This window comes from Protopterus annectens, chromosome 1.part1 (assembly GCF_019279795.1).
Source record: "Protopterus annectens isolate FY-2018-M chromosome 1.part1, PAN1.0, whole genome shotgun sequence".
Lineage (NCBI taxonomy): Eukaryota > Metazoa > Chordata > Ceratodontiformes > Protopteridae > Protopterus > Protopterus annectens.
The window spans coordinates 1859198707-1859217177 of NC_056726.1; the positions used below are offsets into that span (position 1 = coordinate 1859198707).

At 36.9% G+C, this 18471-nt stretch overlaps 1 protein-coding gene across 1 annotated transcript in view; it reads left to right on the top strand.

The window, feature by feature from the left end:
* Positions 1-274: 274 nt before the first annotated feature.
* Positions 275-18471, top strand: part of KCNK17 (potassium two pore domain channel subfamily K member 17) — a 302663-nt gene continuing 284466 nt past the window's right edge. Inside the window, exon 1 of the mRNA XM_044084870.1 lies at positions 275-841. Coding sequence (XP_043940805.1) covers positions 629-841 — 213 coding nt within the window. The 5' untranslated portion in view covers positions 275-628. The remainder of the gene's footprint in view (positions 842-18471) is intronic.

Consider the following 18471-nt stretch of genomic DNA (forward strand, 5'->3'; position numbering starts at 1 on the left):
CTGCCTAGCCAGTATGTGCGTGTCTACTCTGCAAGCATTTGACTTTAAAACATCAATAACTACTTATTACATACAGTCAAATAAAGACGTCAGAGCATTAACCTTCAACCACATCACTGTGTTGTTATTTCAAGATCTGCATAGTTTTTTGCCACTTCTGTCAACAGCTAAAGTAACCACAATGCAAATGCACAGTTTTTTTTCTGCTTGTGACTTTGAAAAGCATTTTACATCAATACATTCATTACTAAGCCACAACCCTACCTTTAATCCTCTCTGGCTGTTATTCTTAACTTGAGTAAAGAGGCATCCTTCAGCCAGTATAGTTTTAGGCAGGCTGCTTTTACTATAGAACTGCAAGGAAATATAATATGAATGCATGCATATGCCTAAGGGTGAGATGCAAATGGCAAATTCTGACCATATGAAGAATTGACTGTGGTCACGTATAGTCAAGTCTATAGCCTATTTCTGTTCTGAACTTTCAATGACCTCTGTTCCTTCCTTTTTTGACAAACCACTGAAAACATTTCTGAATTAGTAACTGTAATGAATAATCGGCAATCGACTGGTCTTTGCATTTTCTTAAATATTTTGCACAAGGACGATTTGTGCCACAAGAAAAGCTATGCCTTTTTTAAAGATTGGATGCTTTGAAGTTCCTGATATTCTGCTATTGCTTGTTGTTTATATTATTTACTTGCTTTTTGGGGCCACTATTTTCTGGGCACTGGAAAGTGGAAATGAAAGCCAAAATGCCCTGGAATTTCAGAAAGAGAAGTGGGAGATGCTGAAAAATTACACGTGTATGGATCGGGCATCCTTGGAGAAACTTATTCAGGTAAGACAATATTGTCTCAATTAGGATTTACAGTGTCAAGGGTACACTATATACAATATTGTCCTATAAGTGAATAATATAAGCAACATTTTGGAAAATAAATTCAAAACAATGCAATATGCAATAAATGAAAATAATAACATTTTTATTTGATAATTAAGTAAAAATGTTTGGCAGTTAACACAGAGGATTAAGCCTATGTGTTGCTTTCTTTAGTTAATGGTTTGATTCTCGCAGCTGCTTTTTGCTTACTGTGTGACATGTTCCAGGGCTGAGTCTAAAATGATTCACATGGATTAGTGCTTTACTCGGTTTTACTGGAAAAGTATAAGAATGAAATAGTATATTAGAAGTAACTGTAACTGTTGTATAAAGATGAAATTAAAGCTCCCTTTCAGTGGGAAGTATGTACTGCCCTAGACCCTTGTAGAAAACTGTAACGCATGTAAAACACTTAAGATTTAACCATATTAATTTTATGTGGCTCTGTGTCATTATATAGCATTGTAACAAATTACATCTTTTCTCAGTTATTAACAAAAGTGTAGTTGGCATTTTGCATAGATCGCTACAGGAACAGGACTCGATATATATGTATATCTTAGGCACTTAATCATGCCTGGACTCACAAAGGTCTTGCACTGAACCTATTTTGCATTGTTAGTAGCAGCAGATTAAGGGTCTGAGCTGTTAATGAGCAGCTTTCTGTAGTCAAGAGTTTAATTCTGCCACCTTCCAATTGCCTACTGTGTAATGTTAAGTAAGCCACTTAATCAGATATTGCACCTGGTTTGTCCCTGAAAGGGAACAGTTGTATCTAGTCAGCTTATCCCATTAAGAAATAAACCAAAATATCAGTTGTCATCAGTTTTTGTTGTGTAGTATACTCAGAGACATCACTGGTAACTGGAATTGCGTTACAGTACATTTTATATTAAAAAAGCAATGTAAATGTTGTTATCAGTTGCTAAATATGCACACCTACAGAAAACATTATGCTGTGACCCTGGATTTCTGAGATACGCTTTACCATGAATCCTACAAAGTCAAGTATTTAGAGTTACTGGTATGGCGTGACAGTTAAAAGAGTGTATGAAGCATACATTTTTTAACTCCATTAAGTGTCTTATACCTAAAGCAAAATATTCCGAACTAAGATTTCACCCTCATATCCAATGTCTTTGAGCAATGCCATATTTTGGTAGGTAAAATTCTAATTGTATTCTCACTCAGATTGACTCACACACCTTTAGGTTTCTCATGCACATTTTCTTTGGGCAGAAACAATGAAGGTAGCTGATATAGCTTAATAATGGTTATGATTTTAGAACTATTTTAATTCTTGGCTAAAACAAATACACACCAGAAGAAAACAAGAAGGAAACTTGTGTAGCTGTCATAATGTCTATCTGTGCATTGTTTGTAAAATTGATAAACGAGTACATACATTATTAATGTGCATTCAAATATGAAACAGAATATTTATGTTAATCATTTTCCTTTTTTAATTTCTCCAAATGTTAAGAGTTTCTTATACCATGACAGGAATGGACCCCACTTATATGTCAGGACATTATTAAAGCTCATGAGATTAGCATTGATTTAGCCTTTGATACTTGCCAAGAATGCTCTCAGCAACATTGTCTGTAACCACACTTGCCCCTTTCTGCAGTTCATAAGGAGTTACATATATCAATAACTCATGTAGGTATGCTTTAAAATTCTTTTTTATTAGCTCTGTTATTCCTACAACTATTGATACTAACTGTGTGTCTTTATTCCATATTGCTCTGATGTCTGCCACATATCCTAGTTTTTTTATAAATGTATGTCATTCATTATGCATGGCACTATAATCACCAGGTGTAGCTATTTCAGAGATTAATGTTACTTTTGCCATTTCTACTTTGACTATAGTATCTGGTTTCTTGCATTTATTTTCTTGACTGTTTGTACTGGGTGATCCCATGTCATCAGGACTTGTTAATTTTTAGTAATTATTTGTAAATCATGTTTCAGTCCTTCTCAGCTACCTGTATGTTGTAGTGGTGTTTGAATAGTCCCCTGTACAACAGTCTTGCCACATTATTGTGCCTTTAAGTATACTGTCCCTCAGCCATGATTACATTAAAACCAGGAACAAAATGTGCAACTGTTCCGAGCTCTGTGCTACAGAACCTTTATCTTTCATTTTTCCTATGTGCCTTTAAGTATACTGTCCCTCAGCCATGATTACATTAAAACCAGGAACAAAATGTGCAACTGTTCCGAGCTCTGTGCTACAGAACCTTTATCTTTCATTTTTCCTACAGACTGTAAACCAACATACATGCAGTCCACTGACTTGAGCTTCAGTTATTAATCTTTCTTCTTTTGGTTTAAATTGCTCTTTCATTAGCCATTCATATGGCTACCTATTGAAATGCTGGCACTTGAAATACTGAGTGCCGAAAAGCTGAAAAAAAGACTGAAAACACAGGAGAAGAGTGAATCTTGAAAATCAGTCTTCCCCTTAAAACTTCTTTATGCAGTGAGGGCAGCCCCCCCCCCCCCGAACTTATATATACCAACTTCAAGATCACCATACATTGGAGAAAAGGGACTATTCTGAGAAATGGCATCTCAGATATAGTATATTACAAGGATAGTGACTTTCAGCTTTTCAGTCACTGCATTTTTGGGATTCGCTGTAGTGGGACACAACATTTCAAATGGTTACCCATGCATGCATCATATCTTGAGAAACATGTGGTTGTTAAGCAATTCTCCATGTTTGCCATTATAATTGTGTAGTTTTCCATTTTCCTCTCTTTTTCTTCTGGTTATTGTCATTATATTCTTTGATTTTAGTTGTGACAACCCACCACTGGACCAGTAATTAAGGAGCCTCAATCCTCACCACTGGCACCTGTGGGGGATTTTCACTGGCAGAATAACAGGTACACACACTATTTCTAGATGTAGCTCTCTGGATCAAGTGCAATTTCCCTTAAGAGCACACAGAGACCACAGTCAGTTTGGGGCTGGTTTCTCCCTCTTTCTCCAGATTCCCAGTAATACTCCCCACTGACACAGCTATAGAGTTAAGTCCTTAGTCAGGGTTCAACCCAAGTCTTCCAACACTCTCTCTCTATCCAACCAGTGCTTTGTGCCCCTGCCCAAGTAGCTGACATACACACTCTCTGAGATTTCATTTGGACGCACACACACACACACACACACACACACACACACACACACACACACACACACACACACACACACACACACACACACACCTAGGAAAGACTGGCACAGGTTTACTAGCCTATAAGGTAGTTACCACTACCACCAGAACCCCTCATCAAAACACACACACACACACACACACACACACACACACACACACACACACACACACACACACACACACACACACACACACACACACACACACCTTGGAAATACTGGCACAGGTTTACTAGCCTATAAGGTAGTTACCACTACCACCAGAACCCCTCACCAAAACACACACACACACACACACACACACACACACACACACACACACACACCTGGGAAAGGCTGGCACAAGTTTAATAGCTATGCCCCCTCTTGCCCAAACTATAAGGTAGTTACCACTACTATCAGAACCCCTCACCAAAATCTATAACAAAAAATGTGTCAGACAAACTTTCAACATATCTCTAATCAAAGAACTTGGATAGAACATGTTTATTTCCCACCCACGTCCAACTTGCTATTAAACAACCCACCATCTTCTACATTCATCTTACCACTACGCAATGTTTTCCAATACCTTGTGTTTTACTTTAGAAATGGACTTAAATAGCAAAATACAAAAGCACCTTGAAAAAGTATTGTGTTGAGTTGCCAACTAAGCTCACCCTCACATACTGAAATGTGGCAATACCATACTGTTTAAGCTTTTATTTCCTTTTCATTCTGATGTAACTAAAATTCTACCTGCCAATCTTAAACATATTCTACTCATACCTTTAGCTGAAGTGTCCTCTCCCTCGACTGCAAATGACTTCTGTTCTACTGCTATTCTGTGCCCTTTACCAAAATACTTGAAAAGATAGTCTAGGACCAAATATTAGAATATATTATAAAATATGACATTTTTACAGACAAATAGCATGGCTTTCACCCTGTCTACAGCACAGTTAGAGCTATCTGCACCTTGAATGACCAAGTTTATTCTAACCTGGAGCAAAGCAAGCTTAGGATGTTATATTTATAGATTTACTGAGGGTATTCAATACTGTTGACCATTTGTTGTTACTTAGTAAACTTGCAAAACACAGGTTTTTAAATTCCAGGTACTACAGATCTTTCAGAGCTATTTTACCAATTGTAATTTTCAATTACTCTCTACTGGCAATTCCTCAGTGAAATGTTTTATTAACACAGAGGTTCCTCAATAGTCAATTATTGGTCCCTTCTTGTTCTCACTCTTTGTAACAAACCTCTCCTGGGACCTGCCATTAAGCTGGCAATATTGACAAAAAGCTGACAGGGCCTCTGCTGAAAATGGACAGGTATCCAGTCGGACTATCCTGGTCAACAAATGTAAAATAAATAAATAATAACTATTATTACAAAAACTTGTAAGAATCAAGCACGCTTAATGATGCACTTCAAGAAGTCTTTAAAGCTGTTTGGAAGTGGCTTCATACTAATATGCTAGCTATCAATACACAAAAAACTACTGCTGTTTTATATGGAACACCTCATAGGCTTCAAAATATAAATACTATCGTTAATGATCTTTCTGGACAGAGTCATAACTAGGGAGGAATGAAGGGATGGTTGCCCCAGGCACAGGTTGTTACCCAGCATGAATGGCAGATGATGACTAGGTGCAAGTGCGGTATCTCCATTCATTAATGAAGCTGCGAGGATAGTGCTGCTTCACAAATGAATACTGATATAGCATTTACATTAGTATGTTTCTGTTACAATACTATACATCAAACTGCCTTTTTTTAAATTCTCAGCTTTATCAGTCTAGCTAACCACAGAGAGCATTATTCACACGATGCAAAAATAACTAGATTCGTAACATGGGTAGACATTTTTTTTCTTCTTAACACTGTTAGATATAAAATCCTTCACAAGAGATATTCTCTCCCACTTTGAGCCATAGCTAGTTGGCTTGCTATTCTGTTGCTCTTTGCCATTCCATAATCTGGTACCCATCACTTCAAGTTAAGTTGAAGAAAAAAAGCTCCTTGAACTTTTACAACTAAATTACTAGCATGCATCTTGCGGTAGCTTATACCACACATAGCACTGAAATACTTCCCCCTTGTCTGCAAATATAGTGTTTTTGCCTCACAGTCACAAGGCACAGGATTTGATTCTCACCTTTGAAAGGGAACCTGGTTAGGTTTAAAATGTCCCACTAACCTATTAGTTACCTATGAACCTATTTATACCAGTACTGCAATACCAACTGATTGGCATCTACAGATCATGACTCCCAACACCTTGCTATACCTCTGCTCTCGCTCTTCAATAACCTGCCCATCAAAAATCAAAGCTACTTCCTCTGGAATGTCAAATGCATACTGTTGCTTTGGCCATTGTTCACACTATATCCTTGTGGAAGGGCAGTCTTCAAAAAAAACAAACAAACAAAAAAAAAAAAAACTTGAAACAGCCTTCTTGCTTGAAAAAATTAAGAACATTGAGCAACTTAAATTATTCAAGAAGTGTCTTAACATGCAACTTAGTTAAGAAAATACTTGGAACTGATGATGCTACAAGATACTTTATAGCTTTCTTCTTTGTCTGCAATTAATGACAGTTCCACTTCCTCTACAAAGTGAACAGGGGGTTACCTGGCATGCTCTAAAACACTCTCCAGCTTGAAACATGTTTGTGAGCATGTGTGCAGGGCCCTCAACAACATTTTGTATTGAGCATGTGTAGCTTTTTATTCAGCTTTAAAATCCTTCTTTGATACTAATTTGCTTTGTAAATATCAACTTGCCACTCACTGGCTATCATGCATGGTCTCCATGTATTTTATATTGTTGTTTTTTATCGCATTGCTCTACCTCTACTATGCCTGGCATAAAATCAATGTTTCTATTATCACTGAATCTGGAGCCTGATTTGTAGCTGAAAAGGACTCATGGGCCAGTTCACTTACCTGGTAAGCAAATGTTAAATAAATAAAACTCAGACAATCCTGTATAAACCCGCTGATCCAAGTGTGCTCCCACAGGAGTACTGGAGCTGTCATGGCACTGAAAGCATGATAGAGTATGGGTTGTAACAGGATGTACATACCCATGCCAGGAGAATCATGGAGAATGATAATGTGGACAATCCTGGCAAAGGATAAGGTGAACAAGAACTACCATGGCCAGGTGTGGCAGGAACTGGTGCAGCAAATAAATGTTGCAGGTGGGCACAACTGGACAGTGCTGCAGCTACATCACAAGGTCACCAACATGATTCTACATGTGAAGAGCAGGCGCAAGGTATTACTGCAGACACGTTGGCTACTGTGGCCAATCACAGAAGAGATCAACAGCTCATGGAGACTGAGCAGTTCCTTGCACATCTCAGTGTAGCAACTGACAGGACAGTAATTCTGGGCAGAACAGGTGGACCTTAATGGTAATGAGGGTGCAGACATTTGCCCACCAAGACTTTAAAGATCCAGGTTATTTAATATAGTTACCAATTCCCAAGGTGACGTCATATTGGATTTTTCTATGTTTACACCATGTCTTGTATGTTACTATGTATTTTAAATGGGTTCAGGTACCTAGGAAGCAGGACATTTCCCTGTTGTACATTTGACTGGGGACACATGGCTGAAGTGACATTCAGCTGAAGAGATATATGGCTGATTGCAAATTCCCTGTGGGCGAAGAGAAGCACACCCTGCCATGCTCACAGCTTTAATAACCAAATGAATGGTGGCAGAAGAAGTAATGAGTGTTGTGCTCATTGTACAGTACATACTTATGTAACTACAGCATGTAGAAGTGTGCTACAGCATGGAGGAAATCATGCAGGATACTGTAGTCACATTTATGTTCCAGTATGTGTTTTAGGTAATGTTCCCTATACACTGTGAAGGGGGCAGTGGCCCACACACTCCAATTATAAAGGCACTGTCCATTGTGCACTGCATTTTTACTGCCACTGACATGCCCTCTGGCCAGCCTGCTGCTGATGCCTGCCATATTGTCTGCTGTCTCATGTTCCCTTGGGGACCCTGGACATTGTTTTCTCCCTGTGCATTTGGTTACTGAAGTTGTGGGCATGGCAACATATGCTTCTCTTTGCCCATAGGGAATTTGCAAACAGCCATATTTCTCTTCAGCTGAATGTCACTTCAGCCATGTGTCCCCAGTCAAATGTACCACAGGGAAATGTCTTGCTGCCTAGGCATCTGAACACATTTTATACATAAAAGAAAAGTATATTGAACAATGACCCACTGGTTCCTCAGTCAAGATTCATGACAACAGTACACAAGTTGCTAGTTCCAGTTCCACTCAACTGACGTCAACAACAGAAACCTGACAATTTTCTCTTATTTCTCCTGGAAATAGCAACGGATGTGACACAAGTAGAAATAATTGTGAGAGACATTTCTGAGACATTATTGCTTCCCAAAGTCACTTTTGATTGAGAAACTAAAGAAAGAACAGATGGTTCTAATAAAGATGTCAAACTCTTATTAAGTGAGTTAAACAAACATTGAAAAATGCATAGCCTTACAGTGGCTAATTCATTTTTTTGAATAATGCATTAAAATAAAGAAAAGTCCCAAGGAACTGAGACTATATAACTTCCCTTATGAAATATCCCAAAAAATCAGATATATACTATGACCGCATTTACTTTTTTGACTGTCTAAGAAGCAAGCTTTTGGATACTCAGATCAGATATAATAATAACCAAATATGGTATTCAAGTAAACAAACAACAAGCAGAAAATCTGAAATAATAGATCACCTGACATGTTTTCTTTAATAACAATCACTCATAATACAATGATATATATCTATAGAGAGACTAGATGAAGAATTACTACAGTGAAAAAGTAAGGTCTAGTATGACTTGGATGACTACACAAAAGGAACTGCATATTTAATTCCTGGTTAAAACAAAAAAGGTCAGATTGTTTATTTTATCTACATGACTAGCATCCTTATTAAAGAGCAGGAAATAAACTCTGCAATTCCTTTAGATCCTCCAGACAGCAATAAGTTGCCTAGAAGGTCGGAAAGCATTGCCCAAAAAGGAACCTAAGAGAAACTGTACAGACTGCAGGTGTTTTAGACTGTGAGATCCCTCCACCACTACCAAGATGTGCTATACAAAGACAGAACAATATGATCATTTTACAGTGTTATGTAACTGGGTTTGGCAGCACAGCATTGTTATAGGAGGAAAGCCACTTTTCATATGAGAGGCGCTGCCTATTTCAAAAGTTTTCATTAGTTGTTTCAGTGATAATGACAACATTATATAACTCAAATGCATTCATCAAATGAGAAAACAAAGTGTAAGTGTTGATGCTATTCCACCTAACAACAAAATAAGGAAACCATTAGTCTTTGGTATATAAAATGAAAGTAAGGTGACATTGACTTCCATTCCCACCAGAGAAAAGTGCTTCAAAAAAAAGTTTAATTTCATTCCTACCTGAAAACATACATTGAATTAAAAATGATTTGTAGGAAATTGAACCTGAGTGATATTATGAAAGAACTAGGCTGTATTGAAATTTGAAGGAAACATGTTTATAATAATAATTTTGTTCACATTCATCCCCTTAATTCCATGACTGGCATTTGGAAAAAAAAACAAAAAAGAAAAGAAGAACAGCTGAGCAGGAGATTAGAGAGATTCTTGAAAAAAACACTTTCCAATTGAGATTTTACAATTTTAATATTAAAAGAGAACTGTCATGGTGGCTATTTGTACTAACAAAGAACTTAGAACAAATAAAGCCTACAAGGGTGGGAAGTTTCATTTTGATAGACACAAAGGACTATATAAATTCTACTAAGATTTTTTTGAAAACTGTCTCTTTTTACAGGAAAGTGTCATTGTACAATGGTAAAAATGCATACAAATAGCAAGCTCTTTGAAATGCTATGTAACAATAGGATTTCTTTAGATTTATGTCATGTTTGATAGTGAAGAACCTGATATACCTAACTTTTTTTGAGATACAAAAAATCAGAAATTAATCAGCAATCCTCCTTTTAGACCAAGAGTAAGGGCCAAAGGTAGTAAAACAGACCCTATAGCCATATTCACCAATTGCATACTCATTGAACATACAAGGTTAAGTCATTCATATTTTAAGTACTCATGCACTTTCTAGAAATACTTAGAGATGCAGACTTTGAAATCCTCTGGTTTGTCACTTCAGACATCAGTGACTTTTGCACTGTGATTCTACAAAGTGAAGGTATGGACTAGTAAGGGACTATTTTTTGAAAGCAGTGTGAAATTAGAAGATATTTGTGAATTGCTAGATACTGAACTTGACATGTATTTTTTTAGATTCAGTAGCATAGTCTACTATCAAATTTTGTGGGGTAAAAATAAATGTAGCGGTAACCCCCCCTTCTTATTTATTTATTTTATTTTACATTTGTTAACTGGGGGTGTCTGACTGAGCCACAAAGGCCCTTTTTCAGCAGAGGCCCGAGGAGAAAAGCTCCATAAAGAAAAATTACAGATACATTTAGTTAAGACATGATCAGTATACACACAAATTACAAAAGACATGTTTTTACAGTGGTATGCGACACATCATCAGTTACAGTGGAGAGAACAAACAAAAAAATATTAATTTAAAAATAAAGGTAATTAATAGATTTGTGGTGTACAGCTGAAAATTGGAACATAGGTAGAATACATACATAGTACACAGGTACAGTACATACATTGTAGATTAGCCAGTGTTTATGAGTAAAATTGAAAACTATTATCAAGTACTCTAGATTTAGTATGCATACCTTATTCACTTTCACTAGCCTGGGGAGCAATCATGGCACTGCCAACTTTGCTTGAGATATTGCCTGATGAGGTCTTTAAAGGAGGCTTTGGATGATGTGTTTTGAATGCTAGTGGGGACAGAGTTCCATTTTTTAGCCACTGAACTACTATATAGCGCATCTCCAAAGCTATTGCCGCTGTTGGTGACTTCCAGAAGTAGTTTGCTTGATGATCTAAGAGGCCTTTTGGCTGAGTGATATTGTACTAGGTTGCTGAGGGCAAGACACTTATTGGGCAGGTAATAGATAGAATGACAGAGGCAGAGCCAATAGTAAGTTAGGAGGCTGGGCAGTTCAAGTCAGTGGAGCTGTCTCAAAGCAGTACAGTGATGAGTTCTATATGAGCAATTTTCAGCAAAGCGGGCAATTCTGTTATAGCAGGCTTCCATTTTGCATGGTTCAGTTTTGTTGAGATTAGTCAGAATGGGAGATGCATAGAGTAGGGTGGATAGAAGTTGGGAGCGAGCAATGGCTGATCTTGTGTTGTTGGTAAGAAATGGTTTGATACGGTAGAGTGATCCCAGTTTGGCATGCACTTTTTTAATAGTTAAGTTGAGATGACTATCAAATTTTATGTGGGAGTCTATGGTTATTCCCAATAGCTTAGCCTGTGCCACTGGAGTGACTGGAGTAGCATTTGTGGAGTAGATAGTGAATTGACTGTTATCAGTGTTTTTGTTAGAACTGGTTATAATCATAAGCTGAGTTTTCTTTGGATTGAGGATAATTTGGGCTTTGGTAAGGTAGTTTTCAATGTCAGAGAATGCTAGATGAGTTGTTTGCAGGAGGGTGGGAATGTTTTCTGCAGCACAGATTAAGGTAGTGTCATCTGCATACTGAATGATAGATGCATGCTGTGTGGAGGTATGGAGGTCATTTGTGAAGACTGTGAATAATAGTGGTCCTAAGATAGAACCCTGTGGGACTCCTATAGTTATGGGCAGCTGAGGAGAGAGAGAATTTTCCCATTTCACAGCTTGGTACCTGTCAGTTAAGTAGCTTTGGAACCAGGTAAGAGTAGAATTTGATAGGAGATATTGGTTTAGTTTGTTTAGCAGGATTTGGTGTGAGATTGTGTCAAATGCTTTGGACATATCCAAAAAAAGAGTTGACACCTGTAGGCCTTCTGTGAAGCAGAGGAGTTCTTCAACTTAATATTGAATGACTTGGAGATGGATGACATTTACACTAGTAGTTATAGGAACTGCAGCATATTGTATCTCAGATAGTCTGCTATTTTAATTGGCAAAGGGCATAGATACCACCATATCTTTCAACTGTACAGATCTTCGCAGAATGTCCAGATTTGTGCCTCGTATTTTCGGTCCATTTTTCATAAAATTGTGGTTTTCTGGCAAATTAGTGGCAAATCATTAAAGACTGAAGTTAATAAATAATGACAGACATTTGAGTTTCATACTTCATACCCCTCATAAAATTCATGCTATGCAAAACCTGTTATTCTATCAAGTTTATAAGTTTATAAGAGCAATATATATAAAAATTGTCTCTCTTTTTGGGCCTTTGTCCCACTTTTATTTATTGCTTTGTCCAGATTTCTTTCTCTAAAAGGTTGAGAGGTATGGATACAACTAATGAGTTCATAAATGATTTAAATAATTCTGCCATCTATATAAGGTTTTCAGAGAACTGGTTCAATGAGGGTATTCATTTCCTGGACATAGAAGTTTCATTTAATAAAGTTAAGGGGAATTTGGCATGTAAAATTTATAGAAAGATAATGTTTTCTAATACCTATTTACACATAAAAAAATTAAAGGAGAATATTATAAAAAAGCTATGCTTTTTGTCATTCCAGACTCACTTCTGATGATAAAGTAGATTATTGAGGCATGTAAATATTACAACAGCTGTTTTTAGACTAATGATATGGTGAAAACTTGATCTACTACATTATTAAGGGAGTTAAAGATGGTAGATTTAAATATACAAGTCCATTATATGTAAGATCACCACACAAAAACAGAGTAAATGTGGGCTGTAGTAACTCTATGAACATCTTTTGTTTGGACTTTTTCCTTGACAATTTCAGTATCAAAACATATTGAATATCAACTAGAATTTTTTTCTGGGCAAGAAGTAATTGCTTAAAAAAATGGGAGCAGCGCAGAATTTAACTTAAAGTAAAACAGTAATGTTATGCAAAAAAGAAAATAGGGATGCTCCCCTTAAGAACAAATAACAGGGAACATTTTCCTGTAGGATTTTTAAGACATGCAAGTACATGAAGAGCAGTTCCTAGTCTGCCCCCACTTGGACACTGAAAGGTCCCCATGGCAAGAGTGGTTAATGTTGCACAAACCTTCATGTTTGCTATGATCAGTATTCCATGCAACTTCCATGATGGAAAGCACCAGTCAACCAGCTCCCATATATCTCTGCCTACACAGTAGCAGTTAAATATGACCTGATTGTGGTGTTGATAATATGTCAGTCCCTGATGTATCCTTCTATGACATAAAGGGTTTTAGTGCACAATATTATGGCTACTGGCTTCTAAGTGGTTGCTACGACATGCTGACAAGCTAAAGCAGATCATACTCTTAGCATGCTAGCACAAGTGATAAACCTGTTCACCAACAAATGCTGGCATACACAATAACTGATCATCATGACACATTGCACTAATTTTATGCATTGCCTCTGTCATTTGCATACATGGTAGGTCTCATTAGCATGCTGATACTCATTTTTTATGCCACTGTGTGGTCTTTTGTATACCATGCATACCATGCTAATTATCATGCTGGTGTGACTACAGTATTTGTGTTTCTGTATCACTTCCTTCTTGTGCAGCATTGTTCAACATGGTATTTTGTAATGTGGTACACTCTGTTTTTGAACAGCCCCCCATCTCTGACTCACCACATATGTTGCACTGCTAAGGAGTACTATATGTGTTTTCACAATGGAGTTTTAAGACAAGCAAGTTCATGCAACCATAGTACACTTGTAATAAATAGCAGAGAATAAACTAGCATATGGAGACATGATTCTCCTAAAAGGGTTGAAATTGCAAGCTTAGAAGAGCCACTGAATGGTTGGAAGGTTGCTTTCTGAGGGAAAAGGTAGACTTCCCCCAGGACCAGCAAGCTGGTCCACTCTCTACTACCTGATCCTCAGAGGGTTTATGGGGATTCTCCAGCATGAAAAATAGATCAAAGGGCTGTCATCTAGCCTTGGAATACCTGTCTCTCATTCTGCCTAAATGACTGTGCCAATAGGGTGAAAGTAGAAAGGTAGAGGGGCCATCAGGCAAGATTCTGGGGACAGGGAGAGAAAGAAAAAATTCCTCTGGGAATGCTTGAGATTATCAAAGAATAGTAGAGAATCATAGAGAGTCATCTAAAAACACATGTAGATTATATACTAATGAGATCAATCCATTTCCTAAATGAGAGATGATAAACCTGCAAACAAAGGAAAGTAGTATTGATGGAATTGAATTCATCTTCAAGTCCTGGTGTGTACCTTCACAAGATGGACCCTGTTTTTCATAAAATCTCACTAAGACAACACTGATATATAGACTGTATTTTGTATAGCATGTATCACGGACAGAAATAGGTTAAAAAACGAAAAAGTTAGCTGGGTGCACAAGACCTAGGATAAAAAATTGCCCAATCCTGGCAGGCACACTGGTGCCAGCACTGGAAAAAATGACAGCATAGAATCCTTGAGACGCAGAAACATTCCTACAATGGGGCTAGGCCAGGCCCAGGGGGAGGATGCCCCCATGTTGTAGAAGGAAGTAGTATGTAGTTCACAAAAATCTCAAAAACTGATAGGCCAAAAAAGAGCCATAAATATTGTGCATACAAAAGACATTATGTATTGTTACTATTATCCAAGAAGCCCAGCCTTTCCAGACAGAAGATATGCAAAAAGATTAAGAGAGAAATTAGAAGAAAGAAAAATACTTCCACAAGCAAAACTGTCAGAAGCTTCAAATACAAACGTGTTCATTGATAAAACAGATTTATGAAAAACTTTATATAGACCAAGAAACTTTGGGCCGTTTGGAAAAAGAAGCAACTAAGGAAGTGTGAAAATATAAAGAACACAATCTAGAGACTTTTGAAAGATATAAAATGAAATATGGACATGGAAAAGAAAGAGACATCTGATATGGTGGAATATTTATGCAAAGGAGAAAGCCGAATTAATCAACTCAAAAAAGGCAGCCCCAAAGATATTAGAAGAGAAATACAGATAAAGGCAACTAGATATGGAAAATTTCACAATAAAAAAAATAAGATCACAAAGAGGGAATGTAAAACAGAAGATTAGTAAAGTAGATGTTAAACAAATAGAAGTTGAAGTTATAGAATACCTGCGAAGTGAAGAGTTTAGGGTAGAAAGTCTAACACAGGTTAAATCACAGCATGATGGAAAAATGAGTCCCCAAAGTAAGGAGGAACAGGAGGAGCAAGAGACACCTGAAGAAGAAATATGGACACGTGAAAGAAAAAGAGATTTAATATGGTGCAATATTTTACGCAAAGGAGAAATCAAAACTAATCAATACGAAAAGATCAGCACCAACAATATTTTCAGAGAAATACAGGCAAAGGCATCCAAACATGGAACATTTTACAATACAGAAAATAAGAAAACAAAGAGGAAAAGCAAAAAAGAGGGCTAGTAAAGGAGAAGTTAAAGGAATAGGAAATGAGGTTATGGAGTATCTGTGAAGAGAAGGATTTAGTGTAGAAAATCTAACTATGATAACATCACAGCAGGATAGAGCAATGGATCCTCAAATTAAGAAGAACCAGTAGAGCAGGAAACATCTGATCAGTTGTTACATAAAGATACTTTGAAGCCTTCCATATGAAACCAGGACAAACATTCAGTTGGAGTTGCACTGCGAAGGAGGGAACAGGAAATGGTGGCAACTCTGACACAGTTAATGTTGTGGAGTGATACACCAGTGAGTTCCCATATGAAAGAGTAACAGATGACATAGGATGAAACTAAAGACATTGTGGCACAGGAAGATTTTCTGGAACTTTCTATAGAATGTCTGTAGGAAATGGAGAACAGAAAATTGTGCCCTAAGTTTAGGAAAAAAAATGATCTAAGAAGAGTTACTTGATTTAATACAGATGGGCAGACATATTAAGAACAATGAAAGAAATAGACTACAGAAAGTCAATAAAACCCCAAAACATTAGAAGTTTGATAAAACAAATGAACACAGTAATTTGGACTGTCCATGGAGATTCACGTGATATAGCAGAAGTAAATAGGATATATTATTGTGCAGCTAAGTTAATAACAGATAATGTCTTACCACAAAAACTCAGGGTAGTAAGGGAAAGGAAGAGGAAAAATCAAACGCCATCATGGAAGTATTGAATAGAGATCAGGATCTGTCATCGTGGTAGGCAAAAAAACTGTAGAAGATATGCAAATAAATATAAAGGAAAAGTACAAAATAAGCAATTTATTGATGACCCAAAAAAGAAGAAATAGATACATTTTGGAGAAATATCTATGAAGATCCTGTGGAACATAACAAAGATGCTAAATGGATAGAAGAAGTAAAAGAAAGAATAAGACATTCAAATGTACAGGATATGAAATGGGATGAAGTAACGGCCAAAGAGAGATTGAAACAAAGTTAAGAAAAGCTCCTTATTGGAAAACCCCAGGCCCACATGCAGTACCTAACTTCTGGCTAAAAGTATTAACATCTTTATATGAAGATTTAGCCATGAGAAAGAAATGTTTATATGCGCATCCCAAATAGACACCAGCCTGGTTAACAACAGGAAAAACAATACTCCTACTTAAGAATGAAACGGCAAGCTATTCTAAAACCTATGGACCAATAACTTGCCATTTAACGACATATAAACTATATACTGGAAATGATGCTGACAGAGTTTATAGTTGTTCAGAAGAAAACTCAATCATGGCAATAGAACAAAAGGGTAATAAAAGAAAGTCATATGGAATAAAGGATCATTTGTTGTTAAAGTCATAATGGAGAATTGTAAAAAGGGGAAGATTCTAAGTATGGCATAGATAGACTACAAAAAAGTATTTGAGGGTATCCCACATTCATGGATAAAAGAGTACTTAAAATGTATAAGATAGACCCTACACTGATCGAGTACATTATAGCAGAGATGAAACAGTGGCAAACCACTTTGCAGTTAAGCCATGATAAAGGACAAATTATTATTCTAGGGATGAAAATTCAAAGGGGAATATTCCAGGGTGACTCTCTGTCACCGCTGCTTTTTTGTCTTGCCCTTAACCCATTAAGATGTCTACTTGACAGATTAGGTCATGGCTACAATTTGGCTCTCAGAAAACAACAACGTGTAATGACTTCTCATTTTGTAGATGATTTAAAGCTGTATATTTCATCACATGAGGAACTGAAAACAACTACAAGTGGTCAAAACATTTTCACATGATATAAAAATGTCATTTGGTCTTGATAAATGTGCAAAAGCAACCTTTAAAGCAGGAAAGTTGCAGCACCAAGAAAATATCAATTTGGGACAAGAATGTGATATAAAAAAAGTTAAGCAAGTGGGATTGTATGAATATTTGGGAACTGATGATGGATCAACAATAAAACTCTAACAAATGTGAATAAAACTTAGTAAGGAATATTTTAAAAGATTTAAATTAATACTGAAAACAGCGTTAACATCTAGGAACAAAGTTCAAGCTATAGATCAATTTGCTTTTCCTGTCCTAACATAGTTTTGGAGTGATTGGCTGTCCCCAAAAGGAGTTGGATAGGTTGGACAGGAAAACAAGAGGGATGCTTCATGCTCATCAAACAATTTATAAAAGTCAGCACATACCAAGACTATATATTCCCTGTTGTGAAGCAGGTATGGGCCTCCTTGAAATTAATTACATGTACAGATCTGCAATCGTGGGACTGCATACATATCTGCTGAACTCACAAGACCCAAATATAGTGAACATTTTGAAACATGAGGAAAATAAAGTCTAAGATGACTTACCTGCTTAGTTTAGCAGAAGCATATTGGCATCAAGTGGGAATGGAAATCAAACCAGAAGTAGATAAAAATCAGGCAGCAACTGGATATGCCAAAAAAACAAAAGAAAGAATATATGGTGAAGGATCAGATGAGAAGGCAAGAAATGTAGAAAATGCATAAATATAGTTGCAAGTATAGAAAACTTCTGGAACAACCTCATGTTGATCAGAATTGAACATGGGTATGGTTAAGCAGAGGTGAATTTAAACCAAAAGATGAAAGGTTAATATCGGCCCCAAGATAGTGGACTACGTACACATTGGTTTACAAAGTCCATTGAACATGTGGGAGAAAGAAACAAATGTAGGTTTTGTAAAACAAAACTGGAAACAGTTGCACATCTTGTTGCTGGGTGTGACATGCTAATGGGAAAAGGACTGTATGCTGAAAGGCATAATAATGTGGCAAGACTGTTTCACTGGGGATTGTGCAAACATTATAATACTGAAGTAATTGAAAAGCATTGGAAACATGAGCCACAAAGCGTTCTAGAAAATTATGAAGTTTATATCACACCTTGCACCTG